This window comes from Manduca sexta, chromosome 27 (genome assembly GCF_014839805.1).
Source record: "Manduca sexta isolate Smith_Timp_Sample1 chromosome 27, JHU_Msex_v1.0, whole genome shotgun sequence".
NCBI classification, from domain to species: domain Eukaryota; kingdom Metazoa; phylum Arthropoda; class Insecta; order Lepidoptera; family Sphingidae; genus Manduca; species Manduca sexta.
In genome coordinates this window covers 13560882-13580370 of record NC_051141.1, presented here as the reverse complement: position 1 = coordinate 13580370, position 19489 = coordinate 13560882, and the positions used below count along the sequence as shown (strand labels likewise).

The 19489-nt window shown below is 34.6% G+C and overlaps 1 protein-coding gene across 3 annotated transcripts; it reads left to right on the top strand.

The window, feature by feature from the left end:
- The first annotated feature begins 180 nt into the window (after positions 1 to 180).
- On the top strand, positions 181 to 19083 carry LOC115455782 (F-box/WD repeat-containing protein 7). 3 transcript variants are annotated; one of them, XM_037443882.1, is made up of 12 exons: positions 181 to 360; positions 3272 to 3314; positions 3563 to 4297; positions 4856 to 4942; positions 5161 to 5208; positions 6985 to 7154; positions 7319 to 7534; positions 9353 to 9641; positions 11375 to 11556; positions 13321 to 13546; positions 14419 to 14629; positions 14712 to 19083. In XM_037443882.1, the coding sequence occupies exons 3-12, from the start codon at positions 3578 to 3580 to the stop codon at positions 14996 to 14998; spliced, it is 2436 nt and encodes an 811-aa protein (XP_037299779.1). In that variant the 5' UTR covers positions 181 to 360; positions 3272 to 3314; positions 3563 to 3577; the 3' UTR covers positions 14999 to 19083. The 3 variants fall into 3 exon arrangements, with proteins under 3 accessions (XP_037299779.1, XP_037299778.1, XP_037299777.1); XM_037443881.1 differs by lacking the exon at positions 181 to 360 and adding an exon at positions 409 to 563; XM_037443880.1 differs by lacking the exon at positions 181 to 360 and adding an exon at positions 617 to 1082.
- Positions 19084 to 19489: the final 406 nt, after the last annotated feature.

Here is a 19489-nt window from a genome sequence, read left to right as displayed (position 1 = left end):
CATTCATGTATGTAATACCGAGTTGTATGGGATCCAAAGATTTCTGGATTCAGATCTGAATTCAGATTCGGAAAAAACGGATGTGTAAGCCTAACCTAAATCAGTCATCAGCAGATGTCTATGATATTCAACCAAAAAAAAAAATGTCTATGATATTTTGCTTTTTGCACCATACAGAAAAAGTATAGTACATTTTTTTATTGTCTGTGGTCGATGGCCTACCACGGTGTTTCAAGTCGATGAAATAAATGCACATAGTTACATATTTATTTTTTTATTTTGTTCACAATTTCTACAGAATATGTTACGAAATAAGATAAACCAATGATATTACCAACAGCCTAGAAAAAATTGAAACAGGTGAGTGGTTTTAAATTTGGAGCGTACGTGGGTCACGTCCCAGCAATTAGTTCTATCGTAGCTCGGACTACTATGTGTTTTCACGTCTATAAATCCCAGGCGCACCTAAGTTAGAACGGGATGCGGTTCCATAGGCGCTTGTAGTCCTTTGAGATTTAGGTCAGCGTTTGAGAGCAACGGTTGTTTGTCGTAAATATGCAAAGGTCAGAAAATTTTGTCATGAACATTGAAATTAATCAGTGCGTTTTTTTTTGTGGTAGTGCATGCATGTGAATTGTGAGGCGTAAAAATGGTTTCTTATGATCGAGGCTTCCATCGTTTACATTTTTGCATAAAAAACATCTGGACACATGCTATACGTGCACACTTCCTGCATTACTTACCTATGGGCCTTATGCGCCGTATTGTTGGTGAGGGCGCATTTTGCATTAAATCTTTTGTTATTTGACCATCTGCTGTGGTACATTACCTATTTATTGACCATAATGTCTTATCCAGTGCATGATTACTGAGCATATAACATGGTCATGATTGTGACTTTGTTCTAAAGCAGTCTACACTTGGTTTGATACAATGGCCTTGTAGTGTTCTTTACTGTTCCTTATCAAATTTACTCAAGTTTTATTTATCAATGTAGTTAATTGTAGTGCATGGAGGATGAATGTGTTCCAAATTCATAAAATGTCCTGGAGACATCATGTGCAGTGCAGTCCATCATGCATGTATGTAGCAATGATAATTATATATCTACTTCCCTTTGGCAATTTTGGTTCGTTTTTTTTTTCTTTTTTGTTCAACTAATATCAACTGTTACTTTTTCAAATATTCATTACATTTTTGTGTACTTATGTGTTTAATTGAGGTATTTATAATACTGGTTTTGACTATTTTTGTTTTGTTTTTATTACTTCCAGTAAATCCGAACCCAGTGGCACATTTTTATCTATAAGACAAACTCATGCTATTCGTTTGTTTAGGTAGTCTGATTTAATGAGTGTATTGCAAACAGTAGCCCATGAATTCTGAGCAAATGTGTATATAGGTATGAATATACAACTGTCATATCAGTTTTATTGGTTATGAGTGTGTTTCCGGCTCCTCTGCTTATTTTCTCCACATTGAGGATAGTAATCTCTTGATGATTTTTAGTTACATACAATATACAATATTTTTATTTATTATACATATTTATGATCAACTGGTAGGTGCTTCATACAGATTTATCTGTTTTCATTATTTTCTATGATGACATTATATAAGAGAGTGTAAAGACTAGTTCTTGTTTTATACCAACATTATATTAGCAGAGGAATTCATATTATTTTATATGATAATATTGAAATAATTATTTTTTTTTGCAAGTTACAAATTGCACTAAATACAATTAACAAAATTGTGAAAAGTGGGTATGAATAAAAAAAATATCTTTCTGGACTATAACTGTTGAATATGTGAGTTTATAAGTAATACTTATATTCTTGAAAAATAGATAACTCACATAATTTGTATAGTGAATGCCAGTTGCAAAGTTTGTAACAAAAAACTCAATTAATTATAAAATATGTCGTCTTGTGCTGGACTTGGTGTGAATGTTTTTATTGAGATACAGATAATTATACAATTGGAGCAAAAAGTCTAAGGTTGTTCCAGTAATTTAATATAATATGATTATTATTAATATTTAATTTAATTTATAAACATAGTATATGAGAGCTATGGCTGAAAAATGGTATATATTGTTTTTCTGATATTGAATGTCATTAAACAGAGCAACACAAAAAATGAATAACTGTTACAAAACATAGTATTCTATAGTGGTTGTCTAGTAGTACAAATGTAATTTCATATTTACTAATTTGTAACACATTACACATAAATTTTATTTTTCTTCTCTTTATGGATTTAAATTATGCTGAATCTCACACTTCACTGTGCAGTGTATGTGTATGCATGCATGCGCATGCACTGTGCTTAAAAATCGGTACAACATTTTCCCTTGACATATTAATATATGGATAATTGACATTCAGTACCTAACACTATGGACATTAAAAACAAGTAATATTGAAATCTTTTCTCAGTTTGACCACAGATTTTGTGTTGTGTGGCACACATATGGTAGTGCATGTAATTATTTTTTTTAATTATTTCATTGTATTTCTAATGCATATTATATAAATATATCAGCTTTCTGCATTCCTACTTTAACAGTCCCAAATTTTAGAATGGATACAAAGTTTTTGCTTCACACAATAATATTATATAGATACTATGTTTATTAGTGGAGTTTGTGAAACCTTGGACACTGGGGGGCGAGCTATGTATCAAACAGTGGAACCTCGCTCCCCCTTGACATGCAATGTGGATCACAGTATTGTGAAAATAAAACTATACAACATTTGTTAAATCATTAGAAACTGACATTATAGTGAATTATTTTGACATTTAATCAACATTTTGGAAAAATAGTTTATAGGACTAAGTGAGATATTTATTATAGATATTTCTTGCACAATAATTTAATATTCAAATATCATACAGACATTTGTTTGTTATAAGTATAAGATATTGGTTCTTTACATATTATAATTTATGCATATCCTAAATATGGGAATATAAGGCAAATCATTTTAGTACTGTCCTAGTTGTGTCCCCATTAGTAATACATGTACAGTTGCATATTTCTTGGCAGTAGATATAGGTAAAAGACCTCTGGCATTTGTAGAAGTTATTATTAATAATTTATAAAGAACAATTATTTGTAAATCGGGGTCAATAGTATCAGTAAAATATTAAATTTTGTTGTAATTGAGGTTGATGTACACATATGTATGTACATACAAATGTATAACATATTAGTAAAATATAACAATTGTACTTGGAAGTTAATACACAGTTTTTATTTATACAGGAGAGCAGAACGTGCAACTGTGTATCATCCATTTCACACAAGTGTAAGTAGTGAGTCTAAACTATTTACAAAAAGAGCTTGATATTTGTTGTATTATTTAGTAAATGTTTGTGTGTAGTAACATGCTTAACTATCTTTCAATGCATTCTTGAAACTTACATCAGCACATAATTCATCTCATTCATAATGCTCATGCAATTTTCAACAGATGTTTACATTTGCAACGTTGGATCACATTTCAACACAATGGCTACCCATTCTGATATAACAAAACAATGATTTAATTTTCAGTTTCCACCCAGGAAAATGGACCCATCATGCTCAGGTGATGTATTTGAAGGCACTAGTCGAGTGTCCTTCGACAACAGTGAGAGCAAGACTGATAGAGACGTCAATATGGCAGAAAGGAGTGCCTCTCCCCAGACAAGTGGCAGGCAACAAATAGATGATATAGAGAGGGAGGACTTTGATGAAGAAAACAGAATTATTAAACAATGTTCTCGTATGATAGTTGATAGCAAAATTACTGCCCCACCACACTACCCTGGACACATATCCAGTGCAAACTCTAGCTTAGCATCTAGCTCAGAGACTATATCCGCATTGTCTAATCTCATGACTGATTACAGTATGCCAGGGTGCAGCAAAAATGTGGCTAATGACAGTAATGCAACTATCAAAAACATGATCCATTCCAGAAAATATGAAGAGCCTAGGAGAGAAGAGGCATTCAAACCAGATTTCATGCAAAAACTTTTAAGCAGCAATATAGAGGAAAAGAAAGACCTTCCAAAGGGAAAACTCTATAAGGGTGATAATAATGGGTTATGTGATATGGAAATAGATGGTTGTGATTTAGATGCAATGAGTGGTCCTTCGGGAAGAACTAGTTCCAATGCCTCGAGCATCGCTAGCACCAGTTCTGATAGCACCAAGGAGTTCTCAGTCCCATCAACTTCAAATGCTGAGAAACTTCTTGGCCTAAATGACAGCAGAAAAAATGAGGCAGGCAGTTCTCGGTCCTCGGTGAGTGGTGAAATGCCTACCAAAACCACCACATTTGTATTCATACTTATGGAGCTATAACTCCTGCCCAGTACTTAGTTCATAGCTACAAGACCAATAGTTTGCATTAGGCACAACACTGTTTTCAATTTAATGCATTGAAAGTTCATATTATGTTTTAGGGGTTTATTGTGATAGACCTGCAATATGTTGTTGATGTTGCTTGTAAAGATTCAATGTTTGTGATGTCATTATTGCTTCGTAGGCTGTATTTATTGTAGACTTTGTGTTTACAGTAAATAATAAAATTGACATATTGTGTGAAGATTTTTCTGCTTAAGAACTCTGTGGGCGATCCTTATCTTCATCCAGCGTGATCACAGTTGCATTGAAATGGAAATGGTCATAAAGCCTTTTGCAAATAGTTGAGATAATTTATCATGTATTGATTGATTGATTATTGATCATGGATTAGCTGCTCCAGTTTTATTTAGCCTGTTGGGAATATGCGAGGTAGTCATTAAATCAATCCAGGGTTGTTTGATAATTACTCATGTTGATAATGATATTTTGTTCCAGAACTACATGCAATACTACGATGGCGATGAAGACTCCGATGACGAAGTCACCGAAGAGTCCTGGTGCACTTGTTTGTCTTCCCACGAGGTAAGTATGAAATACATGCATAAAATTAAACTAATATTATCAAGAGATGGATATACTCAAAAAATGCTAAAACATTTCGAAAATTCTTCCACAAAAAAAGTTACATTAGCTCAGTTTATCCTAAGATTGGGTGATGCAGATAGAGCCGCAAGTAAAATCAAGTGTAAATATAGATATAATGGAGTGTGGGCTATTACTTATAAATATTCATTGTACAGGACGACGACGAGGAAGATGAGGGAGATCCAGAACCTGAGAGGCTTTGGGTGAGTATGTATAAATATATTAAGGATTTTAAATTGTAGACTAAGACTTTATAACATGAATTTGTCGCATAATGGCAGTTCAACTTGGTAGTAGTGGTAGTGGTAGATCTCTTATATGAGAGTCCGCCTGGGTAGGTACCACCGCAATGTCAATTTCTGCCGCCAAGCAACAGTGTGTAGTCATTGTGTTCCGGTTTGAAGGACATTGTAGCCAGTGTAACTAATTGACATAATGACACTTAACATCTCACGTCCCAGGATGGCGAGCGCAGTGGAAAACCAAACAATATTTTGTATTTCAAGGTGTTGGATGGTGTTTCTACTGTTCATGGGCGGTAATATCGCTTACCATCAGGCGAACGGCAAACTCGTTTCGTCATTCACAGCAGTAAAAAAATTATATATTATATTTAATTTATTTTTCCTAAAGCACCATGTAATAAAGGGCATTCAAATTGGGGACCCAATAAGAAATTTCGTCTGTTTTACGTAGCTGTTAAAGTATTAACGATTTAATGCAATGCGAGATTATTTTTTATTTCTTGGAGTGTCAATAAAGATGTGTATTAAAACAAAGTTTAAAATCTAATCTTAACAAATATTGTGTCAATTTTATATATAGTTAGTCAAGTAATTTCCATTTAAATTGTATCAATGTAACGTGTCCGAAGACGTTGAATAAATAAAAATTAAAGAACATGAAGTGTTTACAGCGTAAATGCGTGGGAATATTTAGGAGAGCATTCATTCGGATATATTATGTCAATGATTTTTTTTTATATATTTTTTTTTATTTTAGTCGTTAAGCAAATCAGTTTTTATAACATTTTTGTTGCAATATATTTTGTTGTTGTCTAGACATAACTGGTTTACAGTGGGTAATTCATGAGTATCGTTAAATGTAATGCAAAGTAAGAAACAAATCTTCACTGTTCTTTTACTTTATCAGTTTTCACAAGTTAAGTGAGTTTATAATTTCTTAATTGCGACTTAACACTTGAAATGTAAATACTCGTAAGGTGTTCGCGTGTCAAATACGACTCCAGGCGAATTTCAAAGAAAAATCTATTACAATAAATTTGCTGAATGGATTCCTCTGAATTTGTTAACATAATTAGCTACATACGTTAAGCAACTTGTTTTCTCGCTGACGCTCATATATTTCCAATACTTATGTGTCGAAACTAGTGCATTCCATATTGGAGACCACATATTGCACTCAAAGATTACAATAGTTGACGCACGATATCTGTGCCGTCTAAAACGGACATATTGTATTCATTATTTAATAATCTAGTCATTCTAAATAATATAACACCTAATTTATGTATATAAATACATATATGTGTCTTATCGTATATCAGATGAATTTTGTCTAGAAGCTTTTCAATAAATTATTATTTAGATATCCCGTTTTAAATGCCATATTATCAAATACTAGTATGTACCTATCATCAATATTGTGGTACAATGTAAAACAAGTTTAAATTGAAACAATTTTATTGAACTCATTTCACTTGGCTGGATATTGGCTCATTTTAACTGTTTATCTGATGAATTACCTCGTTTCAGTTAAGGGAACAATCAAGCTTAAAACAACAACCCAGTTGACCCACCCGCGTAAAATTCGCCTTAGAGTCGACCCCAATTATTTCTATTTCCCTCATTTTACTGTTATACGCGTTTCTTAAATTTTACATTAAAATTTTAAAGTTGTTACGTAATTTTTCTTGTGGTGAGTGGTGAGTGGTGATTGTAATATTTGGTTGATTGCAGAGGAAGAGACGCTATGAGCCGCAGCCGCCCACTTCGACCAAGCGATTCTGCTCGGACACCACGGCGGGGCCCAGTCAGGAGTGCTGGCCGACGCCCATACAGAGCGTCAGTGGGCTTCAGACACACGCCCACACACAGGGCTCGCCTGAAATGAAACAATGGCTCAATAAGTAAGCTATGAGTATTAGAAATTTATTTATCGTATCATTTTGAAAATGTTTTGTGTAGCTGCAGAAATGTTCGAATTATATTGGTGAATCATCTTTATGATATACCAGTGTTTGTAACTTAGGACTTTACAATATATTGTGATAAATGTTTTTTATTGTTGCAGATTCCAAACTTGGACCAACACCGAGAAATTTCAAGCCATTGACGCGCTAATCAGCCGCTGCTCTGCAAGCCACGTGCGACACATGATGAAGTCGATCGAGCCTCTGTTTCAAAGAGATTTTATCTCCCTTCTCCCCAAGGAGTTGGCACTTACTGTGCTTGGCTACCTTCAACCTAAAGATCTGCTAAGGGCTGCTCAAACATGCCGGTATTGGAGGTAAGATATATATTGGTTATTTATTGGAATGTTTTACACTTATTCACTCAGTAAACATCAAGGGCCTTAGATTGCCTCTCACCAATTTTCCCGCTGGGCATCACATACTTATGACTTTATGTTAAACAATAACGAAAAGTGTTTAGTGTCGAGAAATGCTCTCAGTGATAACTCTTGATTTATATACTAATCGGGTACAGGCGAATAGTGGCGAATTCGAGAGTGTAAACAGCATATTCGGGTGTATTCGTTACTCATAACTCATAGCCATAATATATTGATGGATGAGTTATTCGCCTATAGCAGGTATCGCGAACAGATGGCACGTGACAAAATAATTCGGACACGCAAGTAATATGCTAAACCATGTACATGTATCTGTCTTTGGGTTTCACTTCGCTTAACATCAGGTACTGTAGAACCACTTAGGCGAGCCCTTATAAAAAAAAAAGCCATAAAAAGTCTATCGTAGTCTGTCAATAAGTTTGTCGGGGATACCCTTTGTAGTAAGTTCTCCGTGAGTGCTATTTCTGTCTACTGACGCGTCAAAACGCACTTCAATAATTACTAGCTCATTTGAAGTCAAGACATTATTATTTTAATGTGTGAGTTATAACAGGAAAATAATAGTGCACATCGGCTGCATTGCATTTCTTGTCAATAATAAACCTATTTTATTGTCTGTAATTGATAAGCTTAATAGTTTTGTGTATCTTACATTTTAATTGGTCAGTTGAGAATCGGGACGTTATATTAATTATAAAGAGCAACCATTTCATTTGTATTCATAATAAGAATTATTTATTTGCATAGTTTGACAATAATTAATGATCATATAGCAATGTTCTGTTATATGATTGTACTGTAGTATTTATTTAAGTATGTACAGTGTCGCACTGTAATAACATAAAATATAGGGATTTTGTGTTTCTATTCCATATGAAGGCTACCAGTGGAGAAGGGTGAAAATTTTCAAAAGGGAACCCGACGAAATATTATTTTCTACAGTTAACATAATACAATACACTGTTCACAGTAAATTAAAATCAGTAAAATATCATAATACTTAATAATTTCCTTCTAACACAAAAATTATGTCTAGTCTCTAAATATACAACACAATGATATATTTTGAACATAGTTACCTAAATGAGTCCAACAAAAATTAATAACGCTCTAACACTAATTATACATTCTAAATTATTACAAATATTTCGCGCCAATAGTTCAACATGAAGCCGCAAATTCTCGGGTTACCCTGAAGTACACAGACTCGCACGCACACATGTATTTTTACGTCACTTCCAAAAGATTAGACAAAGACACCGCACTGCGTGTGAAAGAGACAACAATATCGCGAGGGAAGCTATGCGCGGCCGGGTTCACTTAGAACACATAACGCAATAAGGCGCGAGCACTGCGCGCGAGCTACGATTTAACGAATTGATATGAACGACAGATATTATCATTGAAGTATTGATTTAATTTAATAAATATAAGACTTGTTTGAATATACTATTTTTATTCTAGTTATATTGTTATGTTTTTCTTTTATTATTTTTAATTAATTACAAAAGGTAACCCTGTAGGAATCGGCTTGTATGGACGCTTCGCCACTGGGCTAGATGCAAAGAGCCTTTATTAGTAAATCTGGTGGTGGGATATTTACCTGTCGACGGGGTCTGTTCATCTCCGCACACTGAAGTCTTCAGATTCCCGCACCTTTTTTATTCGCGGAATCAAGTAGTTTCACTTCATCTAGTGCAAAGTGACCATAATTAAAGCAAATTATATAATGTCATTACCGTGTGTTGTCAGGTTCCTAGCCGACGACAACCTTCTATGGAAGGAACAGTGCCGCCGCATCGGCATCATGGCGGTGAAGAAGATGCCTCGCTCCCTGCCGCGGTTCGCTAGCCCGTGGAAGGCGGCGTACATGCGCCAGCACCTCATCGAGAACAACTGGCTGCACAAGCCGGTTAATACGCCTATCGTGATGCGCGGACATGACGATCATGTCATCACATGCCTACAGTTCTATGGGAACAGGATACTCAGCGGCAGTGATGATACCACCTTGAAAGTGTGGTCTGCTATTACTGGCAAGGTTAGTTGATGTTATGTTGCGTATTAAGCACAATATATAAGTATATTGCATAAAAACACATACGGCTTTCATACCTAAGTGGACGGCAGAGGTGCAACTAAGCCATCTACTGCTCTCTAAGTTTTGTCCTATCACATGATAGGGGGCGATGCTATCGCCATATCGAGCACAATCTCCTGACTTCGGACTGATAATAAGCATAAAAACCCGATTTCATTGCCCTACCCGGAATTTGTACACGGGTGTTCAGAGCAGTGTCGTAGCGCGCACCCAATATGCCACCGAGACAGGCTAAAAATAAAAATATATATATATAGCATTACATCTTTATCACGTTATAGGGATGGCCCGGGGTTTAACGAACACAATTTCCGCACGTAAATCCCATGTAATAGGCAGCGAGCATTTTAATATTTAACGGTTACAAGATACCGGCCCGATACGTGATGCCTTGTTGTGTAATTTTAATTGATGTGACATCATTTATTTTCTTTAAGTAAGATTACGTGATATTGTCGTTAACTCGTTTTTGCTTACATTACATTCTAAGTAAGACATTGCTTTAGTATTCATAATTGCTGTAAATTAGTAATAATTGTAATATTGTCTTGTATATTTTTCGACGCTTGTACTTGTCAGTGGCGATGGGTGAAATTTTTCAAATGGTAACCCGATGCAAAATACATGGCCTCAGTTAACATGTTGCGGCCAATTTAACACAAAAAAAAACCAAGGACGGAAGTAAATAAACCTAAAAGGGAAGCCGGTAGGAATCGGGTTCTATGGACGCCTCGCCACTGGTACTTGCTAACCAGTTTGTCATTGGAATAACCTTTGTCCTGGATAATAATAGCAGATAGAGTTTTAGATTTATAAAATTCAAAACAAAATATACAGAGGTACATATATAATTCACATTTCCGACAGTTACATTTTCATAATATTTTGCACATATAATTATTGTAATAATGGACTAATATTGTTCGATATAACAATATAAAATAACACTTGGTATTAAAATTCTACTATCCTAAAACATTGTTATGGTTTTGTTGCTAGTGGCATAAGGGTATAAGGTAGTAGACGATTTATTTTTTAAATATATTTAAACGTTTATCAAAAATGTATTTCATCGAGAGTGTGTTGTGAAAAATGAATTCAAGATCCGCGCAATAATAAGTTATAAATCTCTCAAATTTGGTGGAAAGGGAAGCTGACAAATTACAGTAATATTGAAATGTGACGTCGCTCAGTACCATATCGCTGCGTAAGTGAGATAAGGACAGCGCGATAACACCACCACACCTCCACTTTTGCTCGTAGTAATATTAAATTATTTTATTTTTCAGTTAATTTTGATTCTGATTTCATAGAAGAATTTATTTTCCATATTATTTTCTTTTACCTATAAAATAATAAACTAAATCAAACAATAGGTTTATTAGAAGAAATTATTGTTAATTTTTTTTGCTGTTATGAACAAATTCAGTTTAGCAAGAAAATTTGCCGAAATTATTTTTTTCCGGCGATTTTACCACCTATGTAAATAGTCACTAGATGCTAACTTCTGCAAATGTTGAAGGTCACGCGATTTGCGGCGGGTCGCGCATGTGTATAGAATTATTTAAATATGACCGCTAATGTTAACGCACTTGGAAGTTATTGCGTAATATATTGCTGTGAGTTCTGCTAGTCTAAATTTAGCTTTATATGAAACTGTTTTTCCTGTTCAGTGCCTGCGCACCCTTGTGGGTCACTCGGGCGGCGTGTGGTCGTCGCAGATGGTGGGCGACATGGTGATCAGCGGGTCCACGGATCGCACGCTGCGCGTCTGGAACGCGAAGACCGGCCAATGCCTGAAGGTGCTCGCCGGTCACACCTCCACCGTGCGCTGCATGCACCTACACCAGAACAGGTGAATATAACGGCTGAGCGACATGTCCATTACTATATGTACACTATTATTATGTACTATGCTAATGTATTTTTGTGGGTGCTCTGTTAAAACTGAAGAACCTATAAAATGTTTGTATTGTTCATTGTAACTATAATTCTGAGGACTTTCAGTTCAGATGTATGTATCTTAAATTTTGCTAAAATACGCGATAGTCTATTGTAGCATAGCCGTGTCCACGTGTTTGTTACAATAAGCGAATGTAGCATATTTTGTAATTATTCTGATTATTGTTTGTGTTTTAACGAGTATCATTGAAATCATCCCGCATCGCACAGTATTTATTATACATGCTGAGCGAGAATTTAAAGAAAATTATTTTGTGAAGCAAAAAATTGTTTTATAACTTTATTATTCTTACCACATTTTTATAGGACTTTTATATTCAGATGAACTAGCGTATTTGTTTGGGCATAAATCTCAAGAGTAGATTCCTATTTGATATCTAATGTGTAATAATACCCATTGATTAATCATACTGGGTCTCATGTGGACGTCGTCATATTTCTTCTCAAAAAGAATTGCAAACACTTCTAAACGAAGTCATACTGCTGACATGTTCCTTTTCTCTGTTTTGAGCAGACTAAGCGAAATGAGTTCATAACTGCAAACCACCCTTATTGCGACTGTTATCATAGATATAATAACATTTAAAAGTATGGAAAGCGATTCATAGATTAGCTTCATATTTTCTATTGTTATGAATTATATAATTAACACTTGTACAATTTTATGTGCAAAGTGCTCATTAACAGGTTGCATTTTTTTCTTTTCTTTTGGCCATTTCTGTTAATGTGTATAGGTTTTTATTGTAAATTATAATTGATAGTGCGGCAAAAATTACTTAATATCTTCCAGAATAATGAAACAAATTGTGTATAGAAAGTTCCACCTAAAGAGAAAGAATTGGTTGAAACAATAAAAGGACAAAACATACAGACCCATATAGGAGATTGATCATACAATGCTATTAAAGTAAATTACTGTTCAAAAATTTCCTTCGCTTTGTTAAAACTTCACCGTCATCTTATATATTTATTCCGAATAGTTGAGGGCCTATTTTATGCTATTCGAGTAAACGCGAATCATCGAATCAAATAAAGGACGCCAGTTAAGGCGATACCTCAAGGTCCATTTTCATACATTTTGTTTCGCCTTTAATCTGGGTAACTAAACAAGTATTGGCAAGTAAAGAATTTAAATTCACGTCTAGTTAGTGATTAGTTCTCGCAGTTGAAGAAAAATGTAAAAATAATTAATAATCATGGATATTTCTGCCTTTAAAATTTCGTCATATTAAATTTTAAAGGCCGAAATATCCATGATTATTAATTATTTTACGTTTTCTTTCAACTGCGAAACATCACTAACTACGTAATTTAAATACTATTAATTAAAAAACAAAATTATAAAACTTTAACTAAAAACTTGCAAAAGTCAAGTTCCTAAATAAATAATTAATACTGTCTGATATGCCCACTGGTGAATAACATTTATCCCTCCTTGGTAGCCTGTTTCGCAATGTCCATTGTGAAACAGGCTACCAAGGAGGGATCCATTCACTTTATCAAGTGGGGAGGTGGTTTAAGCGTATCTCATGTAAAGTCATTTGGAAGAGAGGGGGGGAGAAAAATCGCTAAAATCACATAACATTATTAATGCAGGCGCCTTAAGTAGTCTCTTATATCTATGTAATTAAATATATTTGTATAATTTAATATTCAGAGTGGTGTCGGGGTCTCGAGACGCGACGTTGCGCGTTTGGTCTTTGCCTGATGGTCGGTGTCTGCGTGTCCTCGTGGGTCATCTGGCAGCGGTCCGGTGCGTGCAGTACGACGGCAAGGTGGTTGTCTCCGGCGCCTACGACTACTTCGTTAAGGTCTGGAACCCGGAAACCGGCGAATGTCTCCACACCCTCGCGGGACACACCAACCGCGTGTATAGTCTGCAGGTTAGTGTTACAAGCCATTTTATAATATTTCTCATTTATTTGTTTATTTATTGCACTTCATACAAAATATGTAAAGGTGGACTTAATGCCAGAGGCAGTTTCTACCAGTCAACCTGAGGTGGTGCAGAGAACAGAGAAGTTCACGTCAATAAAACTGTACATTGAGGGTAGTACCTACAGAAGTAAAAAAAAATGAAATAAAAATAATAATATATATGTATATATCATAAATAAAACAATTTATGATATATACATGTTTATATTTTCTCATTCTTGAATGGTGAAGGTCAGTTTGGTGGTTGTTCGTGGTAACAGTTAAATCCTCTTTGCAATATGTTTTAAAGGTGAGTTTTCTCTACCTCATATTGATGTGCAATAAAAACAAGTGGATGAATAAGATATTTCTAATATTTTTCTTCTTACAGTACACTGAAAGGGTGGTTAATTATGCACAAGAATATAAGAAATGTCTCGTGACGTGTCTAATACAAGTCATGTCATGTAATGCTTTTAGAAGGGATAGTTTTAGAAAATCTAGAAAATAAAGCCGTTTTCGAAACTAATATCTCAGTCTAGTGAAAAAAATTAAAATATGATAACATACTAGATTGTAAAATATTTCATTTAAGTATATGGTTAAAATGAAATACCTTTTGTTACTTACTATGATATTATGTATTGGACATATTGGCTTTTACTTGAGTGTCTGTATAACATTCTCTTTCTAGAATAAAAGTTAGTCTGATAGAAATTCTTTTGATGGAATCTTAAATATTATTTGCTAATAATAAATAGCTAAGTTAATCTTTATATTAGAGAAATTTAGGGACATCCATTTTTGAAATTATTAAAAACAAGCAGTAAATTTTCAGTTTGACGGTGTGCACGTTGTGAGCGGCTCTCTAGACACGTCAATCCGGGTATGGGATGTGGAATCGGGTCAGCTCAAGCACACGCTTACTGGGCACCAGTCGCTCACCTCCGGGATGGAGTTGCATTCCAACATCCTCGTCTCCGGCAACGCGGACTCCACCGTCAAGGTGTGGGACATCACCACCGGACACTGTCTGCACACTCTTTCAGGTCACTATCTTATACAACAAACGCAATATAAAACATTGTAATTTATGTGTCACTAACGTAATAAAAATTATATATGATGCAGGTCCTAACAAGCACCAGTCAGCGGTGACATGTCTGCAATCGTCCAATCGGTTTGTGATCACGTCGTCGGACGACGGCACGGTGAAGCTTTGGGATGTCCGCACAGGCGAGTTCATCCGCAATCTAGTGGAGCTGTCGTCGGGCGGATCGGGCGGTGTAGTGTGGCGCATTCGTGCCTCCGCCACCAAGCTCATCTGCGCAGTCGGCTCGCGCAACGGCACCGAGGAGACCAAATTGCTGGTGCTCGACTTCGACGTTCCCGGTGCGTGCCGCAAATGCGACGAATAGCATCGACTGAACCGACGCATCCTGCGTCGCTACGCGAACATGTACGCGCCGTGGCATTGTTAGTACGGCGTGTGCGCGTTCACCACCGTCCCAGTCGCCCGCTGCGCACCGCCGACTGCCGAGCGCGACGCTTGCGTCACTCGCGTCACATTCCACTACCGACGCGGTCCGCGGTACGAACGCGCGCTCGCCGGCGCACGCACACGCGTCCGCGCCGCTGCTGTTCTCACTAGTGGACACAATCTACCCACCGGACACTTGAATATGTGAAAACGAAATAATAATGGACGTTATAAATATAGTTTTGTGTAACTTCATGAATATCCATCATATACTCAATATAAACTATTATAAAAAAAACTATTCACTACCATTTATGAACTAATAGAATTATAAATTTATCTGATTCATTCAGTAAATGCAAATTGTGGCTGGAAGTATATAGCATTGCCAAATTCCTGTTATTATTTAATTTCATTTATTCCAAAGAGTTTAATATGAGAATCGGAACTTAGTTTAATAAGATTTTTTTTTAATATTTTTAAGGTGCCTTATCGACGAAAAGTCGATTTCTTTAACATTACAATTTTTAAAACAGTAATGGCTATTCTCGCCCACCCTTCCTTTAAGTTGGGGGTCTCTGAGGTCAAACACAGCAAAGTAACTGGTCTGTGTGGCACATTGCTTTAAAGTGCATGGATTTAGGGGTTTCTTTTAAAAAAGGACACAGACACTGGGTGAAAAATTGGCATTAATGTCCTTTTACTACTTTGCTTCGGTTTAAGTTGGATAAATGTTGTTTGTTTTTATTATATTTATTTTTCCTTCTTTTCTGATACACTTGGGGGATGGGAATTTGCATGTTACAACTAGTGAGTGATGCATGTTACCTATAAAATGTTTTGTTTATTGTTACATTGAATCACAATATTTGATGCAATATATATTTTAGCAGTTTGTTTAGGCATGAACTGCTTTTTTTTGGAAAAAATACCGTAACTTTTTATGTGTTTATTCTTGTATTTGTTTAATGTATGGAAGCATGATTTATTTAAATTAATCATCATAGTGGGGGTGGCAGTCGTATGCCTAAAGAATATATCAATAGGCTAGTATCGTTGTGCCGGCCATTTATAAAATAAGGCTTTATTTAAATTTCCAAGTGAGATTCATTTAAAAAAACTTTTTTCGAAAGTTATAAAATATTAGAAATAAATTAATTACTACAAAAGAAAACTTAGAGTTTGTAGCTGCCATAGAATATATAGTTAAATAAAGATACAAGAGGCATGCTTTTGAATGAATTCTTTGCAGTCTTATTTACCGAAAATGGTCAGGCATATAGGTTTGAAGTTTGTAAGAAGCACTGTACGCCTGATAATTTAACTTCCCAACGTATTACCCAACTTGTACCTCCACTATTGATGTTATATGGCATTTGTAAAGCAAGTGATAACACCATCCTGTTTTAAGTGGTTGGTGCGATTTTTTAATGCTACCTACCTACCTAACATCATTGTCAAAATTTGATAAATATAAAGGCTTTAACTTTCCTTACATTGAAGTCAATAATTATTTTGTTATATTTTCTCACTGACACTCTATGATACTCTTTTAGTTATATTTGTAATTTCTAGTTACAATAATGACTTAAAAACATATAAAATGTAAGGTATTTGTTATATAAAATGGTAATGTAAAATTTTTCATGTAATGTAAAATGAACAGTGTTGTATAACATTTCTCGTTCATTATTTTCTCATGTAACTGGCATTATGGGTATACCAGCGTTTTTTGTTACATTGATTATGATTTAGAAATTAAATGTAATTAAACAAACTGTTAACAGATATACATTTGCTTTGAGGACAAAATGTCAAGTAAGAGCAATGGATTATAACCTAAAGTATTTAAAGAAGCCATAACAATACGCATTGATGATTCCTCTCTTGTAGTAGTTGTTACGGAAGGCGGTGAGGTACCGTCACGTGGCCTGCTTGCCCATTTGCTACCCACATTTATGAAGGAGATAGTTACCCTGTATGTTGCTCTGTAATTATTTTCTTATAGCTTCGGCTTTTTAATAACAATAACTTCATTTTTAACACCCCATCATGTTTCTGTGCTTAAAGATTTTTAAATCAAAGAATTGCGTTCGAAACTATTTAGTATATTTTTTTGTTTGCGGTGTCCTATTTAGCTCTTCCCGTAATCTGCTTACGTTATAAGCGATCCAAATATTTAGTATGACGACAGGCCAGCAATTTGAACATTTTATTAGTAAGTTAAGATAATTATTACATGTAGTTAAATATTCATGTTTTAAACAGAATACCGAATTAAGATGTTTAGAGCCAAGTATGCTTAGCTGTAAACGTTGATTTACACTTACATTGTCATAATTAATACTTCCTATTTTATAAATATGACAATCAATGCATATTTGTAATTCCGATGTTGCATATAATCGCATGATTGTACATGTTCTTTAATTATGAATATTGATTCGTTGCGTGTGTACACGCAAAGTTATTAAGTTGTATAAACGTTGGAGTAAATTTATACAATTAATTAATTAATTTTTTCCGAACATATGTAAAATTTCCTAATAACAGTAATACATTTCTAACACAACTGCAACCGTGCAACATTAAAAGAACATTATCAACGTTTACAGCTCGGCGCTGTCTATTGTTAGTGCATTAATTCATCAACAAAAACATATTTCTTACAAAACGTGTAATCGCGAGCTGTATGAAAAAGCATCGGTAAATCTTATTATGTGTATGTACATACGTACTAGAGTTTGAGGACATTGCGGGGCGCCGACACTTGGGCGCCAATTTTTATATGGCTGTAACACTATTAATGTTTAAACGAAGACTGACGCGTAGTTATAGTGTATTTAAAGTATTACATGTAGCCTTCCGTAGTTTGAGAAACATCACACATTGTCCTTGGTGAAACGGCATGAGTTTTTAATAATATAATTGTAACATTGTTTGTTGTTAGTTTGTAAGCGTGGCGGCGATCCACCGCCGTTGTAATCTATATTATCATTTGTTGTAAGCTATTTTGTTTAATTAAAGTGTATTTTGATTATGTAAGGTTCATTTGTATATGCCTAACTTGCATGGGATTGGAAATGGTCATGGAAAAGGACAGTGACATAGGTTGCTTTGTTTACAATAGCAATCGATTTTACATTTTTATTGTTATATATTTTAGATCATCTAGTACAGTATACTGCCAATAACACTAGGTTTTAAATAGTTGATCGCGTTGTGTAATGGTAACAACGAAGGCGGAATTGTAAATTTACTTTAAACATAAGACTTGATGTAACGCGAGTTGCTCACGACGGTTGAATTACTTTTGTAACATTTTTACATCGGTATTCGGTACAGTATAATATTTACGATATTTTAAACAATTAGTGATCAGTTTTTGTTGACCTTTTTGGAGACTCTGTACTAATTATACTATATTGAAATATTTTCGTATAACATACATACTTAATCATCACATTAAAAAACATGCAGTACTATTATTGAGGTAACGCAACGCATCCCCTTTTGCCTTAATATTGTAATATTGTGTTTACTAACAATATATTTCAATATATTATAAAATAAATGTAATACGTATTTATCGGTTAAGTAATTGTTCTGCTCTTTGCTATAACTGTACCTTTCATTTCTAATCCCATTATTTTAATGATAGAATACCCGAAGCATAATTAACTGTAATTGTTGGAACTTCTTTATCACTTAATTGTAGAATGATACACGTATTCAAATGTATATGCTAGATAGCATACTTTTTGTTTAGTTGATGAACAATAAATCGGGTTACTTGGATTATGGTTGGTTGGTTTTTTTCGGACGCTTGTCGTGTCTGAAGTGTGCACGCCGCTTGCGTCTGCACTCGCTGCTGTGCAACGCGTAAGAACAAAACATTTCAATGTAAATATATTGCAATAATCGACGGCGGTAAGATTTGCATGTTACTTTAATATTATAATTTCACTTCTATTTTCTTATTGTAACAAGGTCGATTATTGGTAATAAATTAATTTGTTTTCATTTTTAGTTTCATTTTGTTGTTTAATTTTTATAGTAATTATAGTAACAAAAGTTCATTGGACGGAAAATCTGCAATACAGTAATATGGGACCGTGACCACTCAAAATGAATAAATTTATAGTAGCGCCATCTAATGTCGATTAACTGAGTAATTAATACTGTAATTGAAGGTCGAATGATTTAAAACTTCTAGTACATATCACAAACTTATCTTGGCGCTATCGAGATTTGAAATTATATTTCGTAATGTTATTTTCCTAATCTACAAGATTGATGAAATTTTACTTAAAAATTTCTATGAAATTACCTGTAAAACGCTCTTTTTACAGTAAACATTATATTAGCAAAATAATTACAGAATACAATTTTAAACATTCTTTTGACAACGTCCAGCCAGAGAGAATAA

What these genes read in the sequence shown, in the direction of transcription:
- LOC115455782 (XM_037443880.1), top strand. Translation starts at nt 1,018, where the DNA reads ATGAATGTGTTCCAAATTCATAAAATGTCCTGGAGACATCATGTGCAG. An exon ending in CTTGTTTGTCTTCCCACGAG is followed by an intron (nt 4,943 to 5,160) that starts GTAAGTATGAAA and finishes TTCATTGTACAG; the next exon opens with GACGACGACGAGGAAGATGA. An exon ending in ATGAAACAATGGCTCAATAA is followed by an intron (nt 7,155 to 7,318) that starts GTAAGCTATGAG and finishes TTATTGTTGCAG; the next exon opens with ATTCCAAACTTGGACCAACA.